This window comes from Podarcis erhardii (assembly GCF_964252035.2).
Source record: "Podarcis erhardii genome assembly, chromosome: 1".
In the NCBI taxonomy this organism is placed as follows: Eukaryota; Metazoa; Chordata; class Lepidosauria; order Squamata; family Lacertidae; genus Podarcis; species Podarcis erhardii.
In genome coordinates this window covers 33217708-33240849 of record NC_138497.1, presented here as the reverse complement: position 1 = coordinate 33240849, position 23142 = coordinate 33217708, and the positions used below count along the sequence as shown (strand labels likewise).

At 40.4% G+C, this 23142-nt stretch overlaps 1 protein-coding gene across 2 annotated transcripts in view; it reads left to right on the top strand.

The window, feature by feature from the left end:
- The first annotated feature begins 2176 nt into the window (after positions 1-2176).
- Positions 2177-23142, top strand: part of TTC6 (tetratricopeptide repeat domain 6) — a 70896-nt gene continuing 49930 nt past the window's right edge. Inside the window, exons 1-7 of one of the 2 annotated variants that reach the window (XR_014155453.1) lie at positions 2177-2388; positions 10532-11585; positions 12296-12376; positions 13215-13298; positions 15514-15621; positions 17616-17798; positions 19369-19511. Coding sequence is in view for 1 of the 2 variants with exons in the window: in XM_081857732.1 (XP_081713858.1) it covers positions 10542-11585; positions 12296-12376; positions 13215-13298; positions 15514-15621; positions 17616-17798; positions 19369-19511 (1643 nt within the window). In the remaining variant the exon portion in view is untranslated. The remainder of the gene's footprint in view (positions 2389-10531; positions 11586-12295; positions 12377-13214; positions 13299-15513; positions 15622-17615; positions 17799-19368; positions 19512-23142) is intronic. The other variant, XM_081857732.1, reaches the window with a different exon arrangement.

Sequence of the window (23142 nt, the reverse complement as noted above, 5' to 3'; positions counted from 1 at the left end):
ACAACACAATAAATCATTGCTAAACTATAATCAATAAAAATAACAGCAAGTCACAATACAGTAACATCAGAGGAGAAATAAAGGAAACTAATAACAGCAAGTCATAATACAATAACATCATGGAAAGTGATAAAGTGGAATGATGTTTGGATGATCCAGTATAAATCAACCAGAAATGCACTATTATTGGGCCATGACATGTTGCAGAACACGCTGGTGAAAAGATGATTCTGAAAGGGCCCCTGAGAAATCACTCAGTGAAATTTAAGGCCAAGAGAAACACTGATCTGATGACGACACTGACATGGCAGTTTATTCTATTTTAACATTTCCTTGTTAATTTCTTGTTAATATTTGAGCTTTCGCACAATGTAAAAGCCACCTATGGAACTAATATAGCACAAGTTTAGTTCTCACTTCCATATTATTTGCAAATGGATTTTTCCCTTGGAAACAACCTGGAAATGAACACTAAACTTGCACTGTGTTATTCCACTATGGTTCCAGAGGTGGCTTTTACGTTAAAACTCAGATATAATGCAGAACTTAAGAATTGGGGGAAAGTCATGAAAACAAACCAAACTGCCATGTGAGGGAGAAACCTGGGTCTCCTTGTCCTAGTGCGTCACTGTACTGCCACAAAGACCCTTTAAACAGAAGTTAGGTAATGGGACCCCTGACCGTTATGTCCAGTTGTGGCTGACTCTGGGGTTGTGGCACTCATCTTGCTTTACTGGCCGAGGGAGCCGGCGTACAGCTTCCGGGTCATGTGGCCAGCATGACTAAGCCGCTTCTGGTGAACCAGAGCAGCGCTGGAAACACTATTTACCTTCCCGCCTATTAATCTACTTGCACTTTTTGGAGTACTTTCGAACTGCTAGGTTGGCAGGAGCTGGGACCGAGCAACGGGAGCTCACCCCGTTGCGGGGATTCAAACCACCGACTTTCTGATCGGCAAGCCCTAGACTCAGTGGTTTAGACCACAGTGCCACCCACACCCCAAATAGTAATTGTGTAGAGGCTGAAGGACTATGCACTTGACCATATTTAACTCGACTGGTCCCCCCCCTTGTTTGCTTGCAAGGTGCTTTGGGGTTGCCTTGGGCAAGATAAAGCAACTAACAAATGTAATATAAATAAGTAAATAAAAATACTGAATGAATGAATAAATCGATTTATTTCAGTCACTGACCAGAGTGCAAACATATGCAACAACAGAGAGCATACAGATATAAATAGAGTAAAATTAATCTCTAAGAGCTGAAGCACGATAAATAATTCAGACACAAAACAGCTCTCTCTCTATGTTAAAACCTTATATGAAAATACTGAGCCAGAACAGTGGTCTAGGCAGCCCACGGCTGTCTCTACAGAGGGGCAGAGGATTCCCCTAGCTCCTGGCCTTTTAATTGGACATACCGAACATAAAACATAAGAAAAGTTGATGGTCCATGTAGCCAGGACTGGATTTAGGTTTGATGAGGCCCTAAGCTACTGAAGGTAATGGGGCCCTTTATATGTCCAGCTGTCCTTTGTCAACAACAAATTGTCACTGTTTTTCTGTTGAATATACGCTGTATGGTAATTTATGGGCCTAATAGGTATCTAAAGCCATTTGCACATGTTGCCACGCAACCAGTCCATGCAGAATGTAGGCACCCTATATACAGAAATGAGCAAACCAGGGATATTTTAGGGAGGGGGGGGGCATTACTTACATCATAGGAGCCTAGAGAACACAAAACACTGTTGCTGTATGTAGGTTTTATTTAATTTGTTTTTATCTTATATTTTGTAAATGTACATCCAGGTTTTTTTTCCCTTTAATTTTTGGGGGGCCCCCCAAGAGAGTGGGGCCCTAAGCTATAGCTTGTTTAGCTTATATGTAAATCGGGCACTGGTCCAAGCAGCCCACAGCTGTCTCAGAGGGGAAGAGGACCCCCCAACTCCTGGTCTTTTAATTGGACCTAGCGAGGATAAAACATAAGCAAGGCCGATGGTCCACGTAGCCTAGCATCCCACAAGCAAGACCTGAACGCCCTCTCTCCACAGAGAGCCAAACGCAGCCGAGGGGATCGTTTCCAGCGCGACCCTCCCTTGCCCCAGGGGGCGCTCTCGCCAACGACGCACCCCCAACCCCACCGTTTCCTCTCCCACTCCCTGTAAGCCGCGGCCGGCCAGGCCCGTCTCTCTTGCGTTGACTCCGCGTCCCAGCCGGTTGCTAAGCGACCGCGCGCGCTTCTCTCCCCGCGGCGGGCCAGAGCTGCTGCCGTCGTCGTGGGCGGCCGCTGAGAAGGGAGAGGCTGGGAAAGGGCGAGATGGGGAGAGGCGGAACCGAGCCGTGAGGGAACCGCTTTCGGGTTGGCGCGGGAGGAATCGCGGAGCGAGGTTTGCTTGAAATGTTTCGCGGGGAAAAGTTAACGTCGGGCGAGGATTTGGCGCGAAGCAGCCGCGTGGCAGAAATCCAACCGGTGCAGGTTTCCATCGTCGTGGGAAACCCCCTAAGTCAGGCATAGGCAAACTCGGCCCTCCAGATGTTTTGGGACTACAACTCCCATCACCCCTAGCTAACAGGACCAGTGGTCAGGGATGATGGGAGCTGTAGTCCGAAAACATCTGGAGGGTCGAGTTTGCCTATGCCTGCCCTAAGAGGAAAGGGGCTTGCCCTGTTGAATTTTTCGGTCCCAACTCCATTGTTTAGGGGTAGTCGGAGTCCATGAGCAACTTGAGGACCACGGATTCCCAGCCCCAGCCTGAAAGGTGCAGGACCGACCCTGCCAGTGGGTGGGTGTGGGATGGATGTGGGAACTATATGGCCTGTGCCAGATTTATGTATAGTACCTTGGGTTACATACGCTTACATATGGTTACTGTAATGCTTCAGGTTACAGACTCCGCTAACCCAGAAATAGTACCTCAGGTTAAGAACTTTACTTCAGGATCAGAACAGAAATTGCGCAGCAGTGGTGCGGCAGCAGCGGGAGGCCCCATTAGCTAAAGTGGTGCTTCAAGTTAAGAACAGTTTCAGGTTAAGAATGGACCTCCAGAAAGAATTAAGTTCTTAACCCGAGGTACCACTGTGTAAGCTAAACAAGCTATAGCTTAGGGCCCCACTCTCTTGGGCTCCCAAAAAATTTTAAAGGAAAAAACCACTGTATTAATTGTATTTCAGTTCAACAATTACTTTGGTAAAATACATATTTTGTTATGTGCAAATGGATTTAGATATCTATTAGGTATCTATTAGGTACCTATAGCATATATTCAACACAAAAAACAGCAACAATTTGTTGTTGGCAAAGGACAGCTGGACATATAAAGGGTCCCATTACGTTCAGTAGCTTAGGGCTTCATCAAACCTAAATCTGGCCCTGCCTAAAGGGCACAGGACCCTGCCAATGGGTGGGTGCGGGATGGATGAGGGAACTATATGGCTGCTGTGTATGATGACTTGGTTGTATATAATCAGCTAGACCTGTTGCGGAAGTAAAAAAAGGCATCCCCAATTAATTATGCAGCAGATTTTTTTTTTTTTTAATAGCAAGTATTTTGTTAAAATGGCAGACAGCAATCTCTGTCTTAAAAGAGGCATTTCTTCCTCTTTTGCTCAGGAGGTAAGGCCTCTCCTAAGAAGGCACCTGGTATAACTTTCACACACATCATGTAAAAAAGTCAGCACTTGTGCTGTTTCAGAATCATTGCCTTTTACTTATATGTACAATTGTGCAAATTAACTAACATTTATTTTATCAACTTGCTTTTTCTAATAGGCAGTACCCTTATTGGAAACTATTTAGTCAAATTAATGTTGAAATATCATTCTGGATTTATTTATTTTTATAGAGGAGCAGGTTTTAATTAATTAATCAATTGCATTTACATCCCACCTTTTCTCCATGGAGCTCAAGTGGCATAAATGGTTTTCTCCCTCCTCATTTAATCCCCACAGCAACCCTGTGTGCTAGGTTATGCAGAGAGACTATGACTGGCCCAAGATCACCCAGTGAGCTTCATGGCTGAGGCTGAACATTTTATAAATCTGTCAGTCAGTGATATAGTTTGCTTGTTGTTTGTGTGTTATCTGTGGTGCTGGGGAATGAGAAAAATTAAATGGGACAATTGAAGCCCTCCTGTTCCTCTCTCTAACCATGGTAAATTAAATGTTTGTGGCTTTTCTGTTTTTCTTCTCCTTTTTCAGACTTCCTAGCAGTTCTTCAAAAAATATTTAGAGCTTCATATAAATTAGCATATCTGGAATCACTTTTCAGCTTGTCCACATGAAGCTCCCAGATATGCTAATTTACAAAGTCAAGAATATGAAGAGGTCTCTTAATCTTTTATAGCTATGAATTTTTTTTTTTTTTAATAAATATTTATTAAAGTTTTTAAATATAAATGCACAAATAATAAACAGTCTTACTTCTATCACAGACATAATTTCATCACTTCTTTGGGCTCCCTCACGTCTCCCGCTCCCATTTACATCGTTAAAAGTTTTTTCCAAACAAATTATCAACTTGTTTACAATCTCATGTCCACTCATTCAAATATAATCTAGCACTTCTTCCAAAAAATTTTATATTTTCTTTAGTCTCACTTATCATCAAATTTCAAATCTAATTTAGTGGTGGCCAGTTTTTTATAATCTAGCATCCTTCTTAGGATTCAACCAAATTACAATGTTTTTGTAGATACTTCTTGAATTTCTCCCAGTCTTCCTCCATCTTCTCTTCTCCCAGGTCACGGATTCTGCCAGTCATCTCGGCCAGTTGCATATAGTCCATCAGTTGCATCTGCCACTCTTCCAGTGTGGGTAGATCTTGAGTTTTCCAGTTTTTTGCGATGAGTATCCTTGCTGCCGTTGTTGCATACATAAAAAATGTTCGGTCCTTCTTTAACACCTTCTGGCCGACAATACCCAGAAGGAAGGCCTCTGGTTTCTTAGTGAAGGTATACTTAAATACCTTTTTCAGCTCATTATATATCATTTCCCAGAAGACCTTCACCTTAGGGCATGTCCACCAGAGGTGAAAGAATGTTCCTTCGTTTTCTTTACATTTCCAACATTTATTTTCAGACGAATGGTATATTTTGGCAAGTTTAACTGGGGTCATGTACCATCTATATATCATTTTCATTACATTTTCCTTCAGAGCATTACATGCGGTGAAGTTCAGCCCAGTGGTCCACAACCTTTCCCAGTCCTCAAACATAATGTTATGCCCAATGTCCTGTGCCCATTTTATCATAGCCGATTTAACCATTTCGTCTTGTGTATTCCATTTTAACAGCAAGTTATACATTCTAGATAATACCTTAGTCTTTGGTTCTAACAATTCAGTTTCTAGCTTCGATTTCTCCACCTGGAACCCTAACTTTTTATCATTTTTAAAAACTTCTTTGATCTGAGCATAATGTAACCAGTCTCGCACCTTATCCTTCATTTTCTCTAAACTCTGCAATTTCCAATTGTCTCCATCTTTTTCTAATATTTCCCAATATTTTGGCCATTTAGCCTCCATATTGGGTCTTTTTAGGGCCTTAGCCTCCAGAGGTGAGAGCCACCTTGGAGTTTTATTTTCCAGTAAGTCTTTGTATTTTGTCCAGACATTAAACACTGCTTTCCTGACAATATGGTTCTTAAAGGCCTTATTGATCTTAACTTTATCATACCATAAGTATGCATGCCAACCAAAAGCATTGTTAAAACCTTCCAAGTCCAACACGTCAGTGTCTTCGAGAAGTAGCCAGTCTTTTAGCCAGCAAAAAGCTGCGGCTTCATAGTACAACTTTAAGTCTGGCAGGGCAAAGCCCCCTCTTTCTTTCGCATCTGTTAATATCTTAAACTTAATTCTGGGCTTTTTGCCCTGCCAGACAAATCTGGATATATCTTTCTGCCACTTCCGGAAGCACTCCGTTTTGTCCACAATCTGTAATGTTTGAAACAAAAACAACATTTTTGGCAATACATTCATCTTGATAGCAGCAATTCGGCCTAACAAAGAAAGCTTCAATTTTGTCCAACTATCCAAGTCTCTCTTAATTTCAGACCAACATTTTTCATAGTTATCCTTAAACAGACTCAGGTTTTTTGCTGTTATGTTTACCCCTAGGTATTTTACTTTTTTAACCATAGTTAGTTCTGTTTCTCTCTGAAACCTTTCCGACTCTATATCTGTCAAATTTTTTCCCAACACTTTAGTTTTCTGTTTATTTAATTTAAATCCTGCCACCCGACCAAAATCCTGTATCAGTTGTAATACTCTTTTCGTACTAGATTCTGGCTCCTGCAGAGTCAAAACTAGGTCATCTGCAAAAGCTTTCAGTTTGTATTGTTTCGCTCCGACCTGAATCCCTTCCACCAACCGGTCCCCTCTGATCAAGTTCAAGAGCACCTCCAGAACCGAAATAAATAACAAAGGGGAAATCGGGCAGCCTTGTCGTGTTCCTTTTTCAATTTTGAACTCTTCTGTGACCACATTGTTAACTATTAGTTTAGCCTTTTGTTCTGAATATATTGCGTCAATCCCATTCTCAAACCCCCGTCCCACTCCCATTTCATTCAAATTTCCCTTCATAATTTTCCAAGAGATATTGTCAAAGGCCTTCTCCGCGTCTATAAAAATTAACACTGCTTTTGTATTTATATCTGTTTGCAAAAGTTCCAAAACGTCAATAATGTTCCTAGTATTTGCAAACATATGTCTGCCTGGGAGAAAGCCTGCCTGATCTTTATGAATTACTTCATTAAGAACTCTTTTAAATCTACTTGCCAAAATGTCTGCAAATATTTTGTAATCCACATTCAGAAGGGAGATGGGACGATAGTTTTTAAGTTGTGTCTTTTCAGCTTCAGATTTTGGTATCAATGTGATAAAAGCTTCCTTCCACGATTCCGGCGCCTTCTTCCCTTCCATAATTTCATTACAGACCTCCATCAATGGTTGGATCAAATGGTCTTTTAATGTCTTATAATACTTGGAGGTCAGACCATCTGGCCCTGGAGATTTGCCCAATTGCATGTTCTGGATAGCTTGTTCAATCTCTTGCTGTGTTATTTTGTTGTTCAGGATTAATCTGTTTTTTTGTGACAACTTTGTTAGTCCATTTCTTTCCAAAAATTGTTTAATCTCAACCTCATCTTGCGGCCCTTGAGTGTATAATTTTTTAAAGTATCTCTGGAAGCACTTTCTAATTTCCATGGGGTTCTGGATATTTCTTCCTTCAATTTCTAGGTTTGTAACTGTATTTAGTTTCTGTCTCTTCTTCAACTGCCAGGCTAGCAGTTTCCCACATTTGTTTGCCGATTCAAAAGTTTTTTGTTTCATTAATTTAATCTTCCATTCTATTTCTTGGTTTATCAATTTGGAATATTGAGCTTGATACAGTTTAATTTCTCTCAGAATCGGCTGTGACTTCGGATTTGATCTTAATTTCTTCTCCAATTCTTTGATTTTCTGCAAAATCTTATCCTTCCTTTCATTTTGTGTTCTTTTCTTTACAGTGTTCTGTTGTATCAAGAACCCCCTCATCACAGCTTTGCTTGCGTCCCAGATAGTTCTTTTTTCCACCGTAGTGTTCATATTTATTTCAAAATAATCCTTCAGAGTTTTTTGGGCCTTCTTGACAATCTCCTGATCTCTAAACAAGCTATCATTCATCTTCCATCTAAAGGAGCCGGTTGGCAAAAGTGTCATATCCATCTTCAGCGCATTATGGTCGGAGCAGGTCTTTGGGCAGATTTCCACTTTTCTGACCTTGGGTGCCAGACCTCTAGATATCCATATTTGGTCGATTCTTGTCCAAGTCAGTTGGGCTTCAGAGAAGAATGTTCCCTCTCTTCCCAGGGGGTTCTTAGTTCTCCAAATGTCAATCCAGTCCATATTGTCAGCCATTTCAAAAAAGGTCTTTGGCAGTCTGCCGTCTTTTGTAACATTTTGATTTTGTGACTTATCCATGTTTGTCGATACGATCCCATTCATATCTCCCATCATAATGATGTTGTTGTAGTCCAGATAGTCCAGCATAGTCTCATGCAACTTCTTGTAAAATTCCGATTTCCCGTCATTTGGTGCATAAATTCCTAATATCAAAATCCTTTCTCCTTGATGTTGTATCTCAATTCCTAATATTCTTCCATGTTCGTCTTTAAATAAGAATTTAGGTGACAGGCTCTCTTTTGCATATATCACCACTCCTCGCTTCTTTACTCTGTCCGAAGATATAAATTCTTGACCAAGTCTTTTGTTTATTAACACCTTTCTATGGAGCCTAGTCACATGTGTTTCTTGTAAGCAGATAATATCCAATTGTTCTTTTTTTAATATATGAAAAATTTTCCTCCTTTTTTCCGGGATGTTGCAGCCATTAATGTTCCAGCTCAAAAGTTGCAGAGACATCCTGAATAAATCTGGTTATTTTTCAAGGGGTGGTATCTTATTCAGAGGATCTTCAGGGTCCAAGGGTGCAGGTACCTCTGGTGTTTCAGGCCCTGGAAGTTGGTCAATTCCTTTGTGAAGGTCCTCTCCGTATACGTTCAGAAATTTATCTCTATCTTCCGATGTTCTGATTTTGATCTTCTTCCCTCTAAAAGTAAAAGATAGTCCTTGAGGAAATTCCCACCTAAAGATGATTGAATTCTTCCTTAGTAGTCTTGTCAACTCCAAATAGTTAGATCTAAGATCTAGCAGTTGTTTAGGAATATCCTTGTAAATCTCAATTCTTTTGTCCAAAATGTCCAGTGACTTTCCGTAGTGTAGACCCAAAATCTTATCCCTTTCCTCCTTTGACCTCAGTATTATCAAACAGTCTCTGGGCTTCTCTTTCTTTAGAAGTCTTCCGAGCCTAAAAGCCGAAACAATTTTAAAGTCCTTTTCCTCTAAACTCCAAAATTTGGAAAATTCTTTAGTCAAAAACTCAGCTAGGTTGCCTTCTTCCACTTCTGGTATTGCTCTTATCCTTAAATTGCTCTCCCTGTTCCGCAGTTCAAGCATGGACAAATAGGTCTGATGTTCACCTACTTGTTTGCAGAGTGGTCTTACCTCTTGTTCTAAATTTTCAAGTTTTTGGCTGGTATCTTCAGCCAATTTCCGATTTTCCCCTGCAGCCTCCTTCAATTCTGCGATCGCTTGAGTATTCTGTGCAACTTGTCCAGATAATTTATTTAAACATTCTGTGTTCTGCTCAATTTTATATGTTTGCTCATCGGCTTTCTTGTCCAAAGATTCTACTTTCTTATCCAAAGATTCTAATTTTTCAAAAATTTTCTCTAAAATAGCAGTGCTTGCCCCTGAGGCCATATCTTCCAGTTGTGATTCCTCAGTTTCTCCCTCCCCTGCCCGAGGCAGAGAAACAGCTTCCACCTCAGAAGGCAAAGTAGGCACAGATGATCTACGTGCCTGTGAGGCTGCGGTTAAAGTTGTCAAAGTTGTTTGTTTAGTTCTTCCTCTCCTTCTTGTACCACTCATTCCAAAGTTATCTAAAAGTCAAGGTCAAGCTGAGTTGTTCCCATGAGAAAGCCACGGCCCTGATGGTAGCAGTCAGCAGAGGGCCGGGAAAAGGAAAGTAAAATAAAAGTCACTGTTATAAGTCCCAAATCCTCTAGGGGGAGTTTAAAATATTTCAGGAAAGAGATCAATTTCAATTAAAATAAAGTCAGATTTCTAAGTCCAGGAACCCTCAATAAAAAGATTTTTCAGCAGAGTTGGAGTTTAGAACAGCAACAGTGTTTCTGATGATGCAAGCTGGTAATCCAAATGCCTTAAAGTAGCAAGTTCAAACTCTCTCAGATTGTTTCAAAGTTCAGATTCAAAGTATCCAAACTGCAAACTGCAAGCTGACAGCTCAGTTTCTCAGGCAGCTCCAGCGCCTGGGGTTTTTAGTTAGAATGTAGCTCCAAAGGGAGAAAGATATCCCCGTGTGATTAAAATTCATAAAAGTCCAACACATCAAGTTATTGTTCCACTTAGAATAAAGTTCAATGGGTGCTCAGATCAAATAGTTTAAAAGATCTCTCTTTGCCTCCACTCCTCCAGCTCTTTGCGTTCAAGTTCAATGGGAGCGGAAGACGGACTTCCTGTTTTTCGTCACTCCGCTTTCAGCCAAATTTGATATTTTAAAGTCCCAAATTGCATACAGTCAGTTGTTTACTCACGGGTTGTTGTTTTCAAAGCATAAATTTCAGGAAGAAAGGTCAGCGCTCACTGGCAACGGCTACGCGGCTTCACTCCGCCGATTGCGGAACGACCCACAGCGCCGCAGCCTCCTCCGCGATCCGGAGCCCCTTACGGGGTTCCTTCAACGTTTCGGTGGCCGCTGCTGGCGCCCGCCGGGTGCCGGGACCGCAGGCTTCTGCTGCCTGCGGTTTTCCGTTTTGGGTCTCCGCTGCGCCGTAGCGGACGACCCTTCTCGAGCGGAGCTTCCCTTCCCCGTTAGGAAAGGGCAGCCATTACCCTTCGCGCCGCCTCCGGAAGTCCTATAGCTATGAATTTTAATCACATATAAGTAAAATTCTATGCTTATTTCTTGAAAGGTGCAAAGAAATGGCTAGAAAACATGAGCATTTTGGCTTAAGCTATTTGGAAGAATTGCGTATCCTTAAGGAACGTGAAAATATCTGCAAAGAATCTCGACAGAAATTTGTCAAGTTTAAACAAGCAATTGCTGATGTTCATGGAGAACTGGAAAAATCCAATTTGGAGGTTGAACCACCTGAAACAACCTTGTCTTATAGGAGCTCAAGGAGCCCATCCCCACATCTTGAAAGTACAGATTCTTCTCTTGAAGTGGATTCTTCTAAACGGCTGAAAGCAGTTAGGATCACTGTTACCGGCCTGGAAGATCAAACACAAGATGTCACAACTTCACAAAAGACATCTAAGAAAGAGGGCAATGTTGACAAGAAACAGCCCCCTAGTTTTAAGAAAACAACCTCAGAAATCAAAAGTGATAACATGGAAGGTGAACATGAACAAGTTGCAGTAGCAATAGCTTCTTTCGTAGGTACAAGCAAACAACTCACAATGCTAAAGAAACCAGAGCCCCCACCGAAACCCAAATATCAAAGGAGTCATGCAAAATCACCAGCTAAATCTGTTGCTCTACAGAAAGACAGTTTGGGTATGGAACAACTAAAGCAAAAAATAGCATCGGAAGAAGTAGTTGTTTCTACAGTTGGAGGAACCAGCGCTTTAAATGTAGAAGCTGATGACGCATATTCTGTGGTTTCTGGTTCAAGTGGAAAATCTGATATGTTGAAAGAAATTTCAAAACCATTAGGTTCAATATTTGACGTTGAAATATCAGTTAGTAAAAGAAGCAGTGGCTCATCTAGTATGAAGTCTGCTGCAGAGGCTTTGGTAGAAATTTCACGTGGGAGTACATCAAGCATTTCAAAAGCGAGGCACCTCACGCGAAGTAGGTCACAACTACAGCGTTCCCTGCAAAAGATGCCTTCTGGAATAGCTGTAAGGTCTATTGATGAAATTATTGCATCCCTGAAGTCTACTATACCAACTCCCTCGGACCTGAGGATCAAAGAACTTGTGGAGAGTATTCTTGGTCAGGACTACAACGTAAACAAAGCAGTAGGTGGACTTAGAATGCATGAAATATGTTTGGTTTTATTTTTAAAATTTGCATATTTTTTTCTAAAACCTACACTGTGCTGTAACACAGATAAAAAGTAGTACCTTATAAAACTAATAGTTAGACTGGGCAAATATAAATGCATCATCCTTTGATAGGTTTTCTGTAGTTTAATAGATATATTAGTAGAAGTATCCTGGAAGTACACAAAAGCCATTGTTGCAGCCTGCTGCAAAGTATGCATGTATGCATGCCTGTGTGTGTGTGTGTGCGCGCGTGCGTATACAGGCTTCATCCTGGTGGTTCAAAGTGAATTAAAATGGGTTAAAATAAAATAAAACACTTATTCTGTTTCTGACTAGGGCCCTAGGGAAGTTTCATGCATGTGAAACACATACTGAGGGTGCTTGTCTACATGACTTTCATGTTTGAGTATCATGTGCAGCTTTCCAAGTTGATATTGGATACAGAGATTGATGTAATGCCTAACCTACAGTATACAGAGATCAAGTTCATAGGTATGGTACAGCTTGAATTGTGCCAGAAATGTATAGGATCATAGTAGAGTGGTTATTGATAGAACGTGCTTTAAAAAAATTATACGGGAGATTCCACACTTGCATTAGCATCAACTTCAGCAAAATGTTTTACTGTTGTTTGACATCGATGTACTTTCTAATATATTTATATATATTTTCGTACAATGAAGATATTAGCTATGAATGAAGAACTTCAGGCGAGAGAACAAGGGACTCCAGCTGTAGAAGTTTCACCTTTGGAAATGGAACAGGTAAAATTGATAAGGTTCAAGGCATTATCAGAGAATGATGTTAATTTTTTAGTATTATTTAAGAGGACTGCTCTAATAAATGTTTTAGTCCTTTATCATATACGCTGTAATCAAAGTAGCTGCAGATTGAAACAAAGGAATATTGGTTGAACAGAATCCCCACTTGCCCTGTCACTTGTACATAGTAGCATAGGGCCACTGATCCCCCCCAGTACGGAGCACATTGACTCCATAAGAAACTACTATGGAGGATTTGGGGACCTGGAGCACCATGTGAAATGACAAAGCCTGCAGCTTGTGGGAATTGGTAACATAGCTTCCCGGTAGGTGAGCAGACCTTTAGATCCAGGCCTAAATGTGAAAAGAATCTAGATTGTATCACATAGTAGTACATACTATGTAAACAAATGCCTTCCTCATGGATAAAAGATGATGCTAAGAATCATGCTTTTTAATCTTAATCTTTGCAGGCCACAGCACAACAGGCCAGTGGCCACAGAGGCAGGGAAATGACAGTGTGATAAAATAAGTAAGACAAGACACCACCTTGAATTGAAAAATTGGCCAGAACTTGATTACAGATGTAAGATGGATTTTGGCATGGGCATTGGGTTTGTATCCTGGATCAGCAACCTGCTTGCTGACCGATATCTCTATCAGGGTAGAGCCTGGCAAAAGGACAATCCCCATTGATACAGATCTAATGGTGGAATTCCATAGGATGCCATTCAGGGATGTTCTATAACCTGTTGGCCCCCATCAAATGCATTCATTATGGCTAAAATGTGACATCAAAGATCATGCTTTTTAATCTTAATATTCTTCTTTCTTTCTCAAGCCACCACCTGTTGAAAAAGACCATCTGGCAACAGAGTTGGCACCTGAAGAACCGACAGCAGAAGATGCTGAACAAGTGAAAGTGGTATAGCATAAGCTTCTGTTATGGAAAAATATTTGTTTCTTAACCTGACATTCTACGCTGTTCTCCCTCATGGCAGCAGAACATAGAATTGATTATTAAGCTTACAGAGAATGAGAATGCATGCCATTGCTTTGGTACTGGGACAATGCCTTTATATGGAGAAGGAGCATTGCGCTAGCTGAGGTTGTGCTCCAGATTTGGAATGGATTACAAAATAAACTTGCACATGCAAAAAGTGGTGGTGGCAGGTACAGTTAGGAGACAAGATGGGTTATGTAGCACTGCTGTTTACTGCTAGTCAGTTTAGGGAGGTTCTTTAACATTTGCACAAACACCCCCGCCCCACTGCAAGGTCTAAAAGTGTCACTGTCAGGGTGAAATAAACTAGTATAACAGAACTTGCTTTAGCCACTTTACAATATACCTTGTATTTCAACTATTTTATATCTGTTGAAAGCAAATGATGATGAAGAAGAAGACTGAGTTTGGATTTGATATCCCGCCTTTCACTCCCCTTCAGAAGTCTCAAAGCGGTTAACATTCTCCTTTCCCTTCCTCCCCCACAACAAACACTCTGTGAGGTGAGTGGGGCTGAGAGACTTCAAAGAAGTGTGACTGGCCCAAGGTCACCCAGCAGCTGCATGTGGAGGAGTGGAGATGCGAACCCGGTTCTCTAGATTACGTGTCTACCACTCTTAACCACTACACCACACTCTAATGAAATGAAAGCTGAAAACAAACTTTGTTTTAGTTGTGTGTGTGTGTGTGATGTATTTTATGTTATTTCTACAGTTAAATATCCTAATTTGATATAGAACCTGCTTCCTTTTCTCTTTTGTTTTGAACATCTCATGAATATTCCTTGAATTGTTTTTGTTAGCATTGACTTACTTATAGTTAAAATTTTAAAAAATATATATTGTAAGCGTTAGCTGCTCAACTTGTGTGATGGAGCTGCCCTTCCGCCACAGCTGCAGTTTGGCTGGACAGGGCTAGGGTAGAGAACGATGGTGGTGAGGTTGGGTGTGTGCAAGGATGCTGGCAGAGCTAATCCAGTGCTTCTGCTAGTATGCCTGGGCAGCCTCAACATGACTGCCTCCATGTTCCCACCTCACGGTCTCAACCAGGTACCGGTAATCTACAGCAATGCCAGCATTGGGAGGATGACTCAACCACACAGGCTGCTACTGGTTGTGATGAAGCATAACAATTACTACTTGTACACATTTTCACATGGTGAAAATAATATACCAAAATGTTTACTAGGGGAAACTGCTTGCAAAAATGTGTTGACTAGGAGGAATTTGCATTAGAAATCCTGATGAATATTTGTGAGAACAAATTGAAGATTATTTCAGAAGTCATAGAATCATAGAATCATAGAGTTGGAAGAGACCACAAGGGCCATCGAGTCCAACCCCCTGCCAAGCAGGAAACACCATCAGAGCACTCCTGACATATGGTTGTCAAGCCTCTGCTTAAAGACCTCCAAAGAAGGAGACTCCACCACACTCCTTGGCAGCAAATTCCACTGTCGAACAGCTCTTACTGTCAGGAAGTTCTTCCTAATGTTTAGGTGGAATCTTCTTTCTTGTAGTTTGGAACCATTGCTCCGTGTCCGCTTCTCTGGAGCAGCAGAAAACAACCTTTCTCCCTCCTTTATGTGGCATCCTTTTATATATTTGAACATGGCTATCATATCACCCCTTAACCTCCTCTTCTCCAGGTTAAACATTCCCAGCTCCCTTAGCCGTTCCTCATAAGGCATCATTTCCAGGCCTTTGACCATTTTGGTTGCCCAAAATGACCATTTTGGTTGTGTTATGGCTGCTTCTGAAAATTGACACCCTGTACCTTGGCCAAGGAAAGAGCTCCTTTCTTTTGAGAATCCATTCAAGCCCCTTGATTTGGGGCTGTAAGAAAGTTGCAACAACTGCTGCTGGGTTGGCAGGCACATAAGCATTCGGTGTCTGATTAATATACAACAGCCTTTCCCCAACTTGGTGCCCTCCAGATCTTGTGGACTGCAAGTCTTGGCAGCCCCATTCAGACTGACAGTGCTTGGGGATAATGGGGTTGTAGTCCAATAAACCTGTGATGGGCTACAGGTGTAGTATTCCTGGTGAAGATGATACAGCTTGTTCATAAAACATCACTGCTTTCATCCATGATGATTGATACTGTAGATTGTATATTTGCCCTTTATTTTCTTTAGGATATACCAGGATCATCACGAAGAGCGAGCTTTCCCCAAGCTCACCATCCCCAAGCTCACTTTCAAATGGAAGCCGCAAGAGTGAGAGAAGATATTGCTGAAGTTAAGGTAAAACTTAAATTCTAAACTTTCTTGTTTCTGACTAGTCCTTTCTTTGCCAATACTATCTGTATTATTCTCTTTCCAAGCTGCTGTTTTATGCATCCTTTTTCTTATTCTTATATCCCATGTGCCATCTGTTTTCTCAGTGTGAGCCTAGTCTTTGGGTGCCTCCAATATGCCAGTGACACTTAGTTCCGTTTATCTTGACATCAGAATTAGGCAAAGCTGTGCAGATTCTAGACAATTGGAGAGCTGGATAAAGCTCTATAAAGTGAGAAAGAATCCCAGCAAGTCGGATGCCCTGGGATTGGGTAGTTTTCCAGGTGCTCTCGGATTAAACTGGTGAAGTGCTGTATCTCAGTGAAAAACCATCTGACTTGCATGCAGAAGGTTCCTGGTTCAGTCCAGGTATCTCCAGGCAGGGCTGCGACAGATTCCTGGCATTGAGCAATTGGCGTAGATTAGGGATTCTGCTGGTTTACCGCCCGCCTTGCTGCCCAGCAGTCTCCCTGCCTGAGCTGACAGTCTTGGAGGTGGTGTTGAGGACTCCCAGACTGCTGGTTCCAGGGACCTTCAACATCCATGCTGAGGCGACTGGCTTTGGGGTGGCTCAGGACTTTATGACTGCCTGAATGTCTGACCAGCTTTATATCATGGTTGTTAATCAGCTTCCTATGTTTGGTGAGCCTTTTAGAAAAGACAAAAATGTTATTCTTTTGGTAAGGTCTCCCGTACAGTAGACAAGGAAAAAGGATAGAATGACTGAAAAATATAAAATGACTGTTTCTTCTATGTAAAGTAAAGCTGGGATTGGTTGAATTGCTAATTTAGGTGGTTGGGAATATGGTTTGGTAAACTTTGGACCATGGAATGAGAGATCAAAACAAAAGCTTATTTTTAAAATACTTTGTATTATTTTAGATTTAAATTTTTTAAAAAATATTTATATATTTATTTTATATATTTATTTTCCTGAACATCAGGAAGACTAGTCTTACAGTAAGAGCTGGTTGACAGTGGAACAGACTCACATAAGAGCTGGTGAACTCTCCTTGGAGATTTTAAAACAGAGGTTAGATCATCTTGTATGATCTGGTTGAGATTTCTGCATTGCAGGAAGTTGGACTAGATGACCCTTGGAGACCCTTCCAACTCTACCATTTTCTCTATTGTTTTAAAAATAGCAAATTAAAAGCTAATCATTCTTATAGTGTAAAGTTATGCTTGTTTACTTGGAAGTAAATTTCACTATATGATTGGCAGCCACAAAGAGCAAGATCACTGATTACTTGTAATGTTTGAAAAGGAGGCCTCTTAAATGCCTCTTATGAGAAACATAAAGTGAACCATATAATACCAACCAGTGCTGCTGTAGAGAACAGGCCAACCCACACGTGTAACAAGATTCAAGGATTTGTGTTGCAGCAACCTCAGATCAGAGGAGTGGGGATGTTTTGTGGCACAAGCATCGTAATAGAATAAAGAGATGCAGGAATTGCCTGCGTAGAGCACTTTAGTAGCCCTCACATTAATAGAGGAGCATGGGTCGGTTGGGTCTTGGTAGCAAAATGACACCATTATTTCTACTAGCCAGCAGGAATTATGTGAAAAGTACCTCTGAGCATGTGCACAGTTCCTTTCTCATTACCCTGAGCAATAACAGCTTGTCCCTTCCCTATACAGAATTAGTGAAAAGGATAGAGGGCAAGGTTTCTTCACAGACCTCAACCTCATTGCTTACATTTTAAAAAATTAAACATTGCCTCACCTTCTTCTCAAGTATACTGTATGTTGCTGTTAAACTTAGGGACAAAACAGACGTGACACCTTTCAGACAATAAGCAATAGCAGGTCCAATCTGGATCAGGACCTTGTGCAGGGTCAATATTTCAGTGTTATATATTTGAGCTAAATATTCTCATACTTAGCTAGATTAGGCCCGATTTTTTATATATTTGAGGGAAGTAGAAATGTATATCTAGACTAAAATGTCCTCATAGGCTGACGAAGAAGTGACTGAAATGCCAAGAGAGAAAGTAGAGCATTCCTCATTACCATCTTCACAAGAGGTAATAAGCTTCCATGAAAGTGAAGAGAGTTCATCTTCAGAGGTTGTACAGTTACAAGAGCCAACTCCTCCAGAGCAAAAAGATGTGGAAAAGGCCATACCTGAACCATCACAGGTAAGAGATAAATTTTAAAATACCATTTATTCATATTTAGATCTAGGAAAGACTCTCTACAGAAAGGATTCGTAAGAAGAAGAAGAAGAAGAGTTTGGATTTGATATCCCGCCTTTCACTCCCCTTCAGGAGTCTCAAAGCGGCTAACATTCTCCTTTCCCTTCCTCCCCCACAACACACACTCTGTGAGGTGAGTGGGGCTGAGAGACTTCAGAGAAGTGTGACTGGCCCAAGGTCACCCAGCAGCTGCATGTGGAGGAGCGGGGAATCAAACCCGGTTCACCAGATTACGAGTCTACTGCTCTTAACCACTACACCACACTGGCCATTAAGCCATTAAGTCACCTTATTCCTTCTAAGGAAAAAACAAAGGAGGGAGTGATCTCTTTGATTATTTTGGTTGCCCTTTTCTGAACTTTTGCCAACTTTGCAATATTCCTTTGGAGGTGAGGCAACCAGAACTGTACACAGTATTCCAAGTGCAGTCATACTCTAAATTTGTAAAATGGCATTATGACATCGGCAGTTTTCTTTTCAGTTCCCTTCTAGCATGGAAAAGGATAATTAGGAAATAATTTGAAAATAAAGCAAATACTAAGGAAAGTAGCCTGTAATTTCCAGGATCTTCCTGAGTCCCTTTTAAAAAATGGATGTTACATTGACCACTTTCCAGTCTTCAGATATGGATGCTGATCTTAGGGACAAATCATAGACTTTCATTAGAACAAAAACATCTGAATCAGGAGAGGCTGTGAAAGGTCTGGACTGGTATGTGCATGCATTAGTGTACTGGATAAGGGCCAATAATCTGTACTTGAATTTTGGAAAGAGAGATGCTGTTTGGGTGGGTGGTCTCTATGTTTGGGTGGTAGGCAAATTAATTTGGCTTTCATTTTTGCCGCCTCACAGAGATCTAGCTTCACCTTTGAGAAGCTCCAAATTATTCCAAGGCATCCCACTTTGCATTGGAATTTGTGAAATTCCAGCACACACTCTTACTAAATATCTTACGCTAGATAGAGTATCAGCAACTTACCTGTTCAGAGCAAGGGTCTCCCTCACATGTTTTATGATAGACCAGCTCCATTTATGAAAACCAGCTTCATTTTATCTCCTTAAAGTTTGGAGGGGGTGGGGAAGATTGATAATGAAGAGAAATTCTTCATTCAAGAGTGTTGAACGGAATTGAGGCAAACATCACTTGTGCAGATGACACATTGGAAGAGGGTAAGTTTTGCTTTTCTACTTCGGAAAGGCAGCTGTCTTGTCCTGAATCTGATAAGGAAAAGTGTGGAAGACATGCTAATTCTTCTTGATCAAGGCTTCAGCTTTTATATATTTAATAATTATGGTTTTAGGGTTGCTTTCCATAACTTAACATTGACAGATGGCCTGCCTGTGGTTGTGGCCATGCCTAACAACAGAGAGGAGCAAGGAATTTTTTTTAAAAGGGGTAGGAATATTACCGCACATCTGAACAAATAACCCAACTGTGAGGCTGCTGAAAGTTTACTTTAGCCATTCTTTTTTAATGTTCTTGACTTTACTGTTGAATTTTATCCCTGTATAGAAGTCTCTGTCCTCAGACATAGAGCTGGAAATAAAAGGCAAATCAATTCCAAAGGCTAAACCAGTTAAAATTCAGGAGGATTTAGAAGATCTTGATGAACAGCATCCCGTATCTCTGCTTTCCACTTGGACTACAAAGATCAAGTGAGCTTAAAAATATTTCCTTTTTAGCACTAATTTATTTATTTTTATTAGTTTTCCAATATACCCCCAATAAAAAATTATAACAATAGCAATTAATTCCCAAATTATACAATTATCAAAATGCCAATCAACTTCCAATTAATACATTTTAGTTAAAATGGCTCCCTGCATGGTGGTTTGGGTGCATTTCCGATCTGTGTTACCTAATCTTAATGTCAGTTACATTTAAGTCATAATAATAATCCCATAGTCAACAGCTACATAATTAATGATTCCCATTCATGATATTATAATATATAAATTTATAAAGCTTCAGTTGAGGAACTCAAACTATTATCTTTATTCTGCCCTGCGTGTGGAAACTTATGTGCATAGAGATTCCTTCTGTCCATATATGGTGTTGTCTCTTTCACTTCCCAGCTGTTGTTTTCTCCCATCGTGGCTTGGGGTGGAACTGAATCTCAAAGTTTATCTCTCTGTCCCTTGCTTCAATGTCCCCATACAGTCGACAGGCCTCGAAACAGGCTAAAAACCATTTTGTCTCACTAGTAAAACATGTCACAGATCTTTGGCATTTCCCCTTCAGCCTAGGAAAAGGTGGGCAGTTTTTAAACACACTGAAGATTTAATACTCCTTTCCAACACCCAGAATCTCTGCAGCATTCTTATCGCAGCCCCCAAATTCTTTTCCTTCCAGCAAGAGATTTATGGCCCAATTGAGCTTGATCTTAGATTACATTCTGTCAGTAGGACACACAAATCTTGGTCTCTTTTTCCTTGTCGTTTATTTTTAAACAGAGGTGAGGGGAATTTTTTTTTTAGCACTAATTAATAATACTATGCATTTATATAGTATTTCAGAGTGTTCAAAGTGCTTTACATAAATTGCTTTTGTAAACCTTAAAGCAAACCTATATAGTAGGTTGAATTATCATCTCCATGTTTCAGGTGAGGAGACTTGGAGAATAGTGATTTGCTGAAGGCTACCTAATGAGTTCACAGCAGAACTGACAGAAGCGTTAGTCGCAACACAAGAACAGCTCACTGCATTACAACATCATAAATGTTCTAGAGTGCAGAAGATTCAATCCTAAATTACAAAGAGTGATTGTTGTAGATTATTGCCTAATGTAGGGAAAGGGCCGTAGCTCAATGCTTTGAATGCAAAATGTCTCAGGTTCAATCCTTGCCAACTGTAAGTAGGGCTGGGAAATATGTCTGTCTCAGAATACTGCAGTCAGTGTTGTCTAGAAGTGGGCAGACTTCAGCTTTATGAGATCTACTTTTTTTTCTTACTGGAACCCCTAAAGTCACCAATAGGAATTTGGTGCAAAACTCATATACTTAGAATCAAAGAATTCAGTAATTGGTTTGAGTACCAAAGTTTAACTTTGCTCATAGTTTGCTCACAAATCCACTCTTGGCTATGTCTCCCCCAGTTCATTTCAGCAATCTCTATCTCCATTGTGTGTGTGTGTAATCATGTTCCCATTGGTTAACATTTGGTAATGATCAATCCTTTCTGATCTACTTCAGATTGTGCAGAGATCTACCAGTAGATCCTGCTCTACTTTCTGCCCACCCCTAATTTAGTCAAGGCTGAAGTTGACGGGCCCATGGTCCATATCTTCCCAACATTTCTCCAATGAAAATACGGACGTCCTAAGGAAAAGCGAGATATTCCAGGATCAAATCAGAAATCGGGATTTGATTGCCGCAATGTATTTTATGTGGGGTTTGCCTTCTGCTTGTTCCAGAAACTGCAGAATGCTGTAGCATGGTTGCTGCCAGGAGTAAGACCTTGTCAGCATATAACACCTGTGCTCAGATTACCTGCATTGGTTGTCGATTTGTTACTAGGTGAAGTTCAAGGTGTTACTCTTGGTATAGAAAACCCTTAATGGTTTGTCTTACTTGCAGGATTGCCTTACCCACATAACTGCGCACTTGACAGTTTTGATCTGTGGAACTAGCAGTGTTACATGCTACATAATACTCGTTCCACAGTTGCGAGAAATAAAGCTTTTGTTTTATTCATTTATATTCCCTGGTGGACCCCCCCCAAAAAAATACATTATGAAAATCTATATTCCAGCACATACACCACTACTGATAATAATATACATCTGTAAAACATGTTAGAAATGGATCTTTTAGTGTGGCAACACCTACACTTTGGAACTTCTGGCCGATTGACAGCAGGCAGCTAGCTATCTTTGCTGTACTCTTTTTGACACCTGCTTAAAACAGATTTGTTTAGGCAAGCTTATCAAGACATGTAACTGTCGCCATGTTTTAATATTTAATATAGTAAATAATAAAATTAAAATATTAATTTTAATTGTGTTAAAATGTGTTTAACTATTTTTACTGATAATTTTACTATCTCTTGTAAACCGCTCAAGCGGTCTTTGCATTTTGTTAAAACAGACAAACAAACAAACAAACAAACAAACAAACAAACAAACAGGGAAGGGCTGCCTTATATCTTGTTGTAAGTCACATTGGAAACCATTTACCTGAATGTCCACACCCCCAAAGTCTGTCCCCATCCTCCACATAACCTCCCCAAATGTGGAAAAATGTGGGTTAGAGGGACCACATGTTTGAAACAACCTTGCTTTTTCATTTATTTCTTAAAATCTCTCCATCTTGCATATTATGTGCTGAGTGGTACACATAGTTCCTTGCAATCATACCTGCTTTAAGTTACACTCCTATACCCACTTACCTGATAATATGCTCCATTTAACCTACTGGGACTTACTGATGAGTAGATCTGCTTACTTTTGAGTAGACTTACATAGGCTTGTGCAGATAGTGGCTATGCTATAATCCATAGAATTGATGAAATAAATTAACCAATTAGATGTACTCCTCTTAAAGATCCTGGTACTTTTAATAAGTCTTGTCTGTGGCAGACTGTGGTGCATGGCTTCCCTATTAATTGTATGCATGCATTATTTCAGTTAGTTCTGTTGCATTCTTCAGAACTTATTTCATTAAATATCATTGGTATTGGCCCTTCAATTGAATGATGTGCCTGGCATCATTTCCTTTACAGTATTTATTTATTTTCACATTTGTTTTTCAGTTTTGCACCCTTTGGAATAGTAACTTCTTAGGGTCAAATGTATTTTGGAATACCCCAGGTTACTCTTCCACTACTTTATTGGTGTAGGAAAAAAGCTTTAATTACTAGCTTTTGTTGTGATTCAAGCCCTGAAAAGTTTCTGGGACACGGAAGAGAGCCTTTTTATGGCAAGTCTGAAGTTTGTAAATGGATATTACTTTCAATTAAGTAACCGAGAGCAGACTCATGGGAAAAGAATTCCAAAGTTTATGAAACGGTCAAATTGGCATTTAAGTGACCCTGTGCATGCCATTGCTTATCTACATTGCTTTAAGTTCATTTGGTTAGCAAGATTATGTATTAAAACAAATAATGACAGTAGACAATGAGTATTTTACTTCAGTAAAAAGTTACTGTCAGATTATCAGTGGTGCAGAAAAAGCATGATTTTGTGAAAAAAAGTTATTGAGTGCATTAAGTGAGGTTAATGTAGGCCACACACGCAGTATTGGTTTTTCTTTGTCTTCTCTTTCAAAGGATGATAAATAGAGTGCTTAA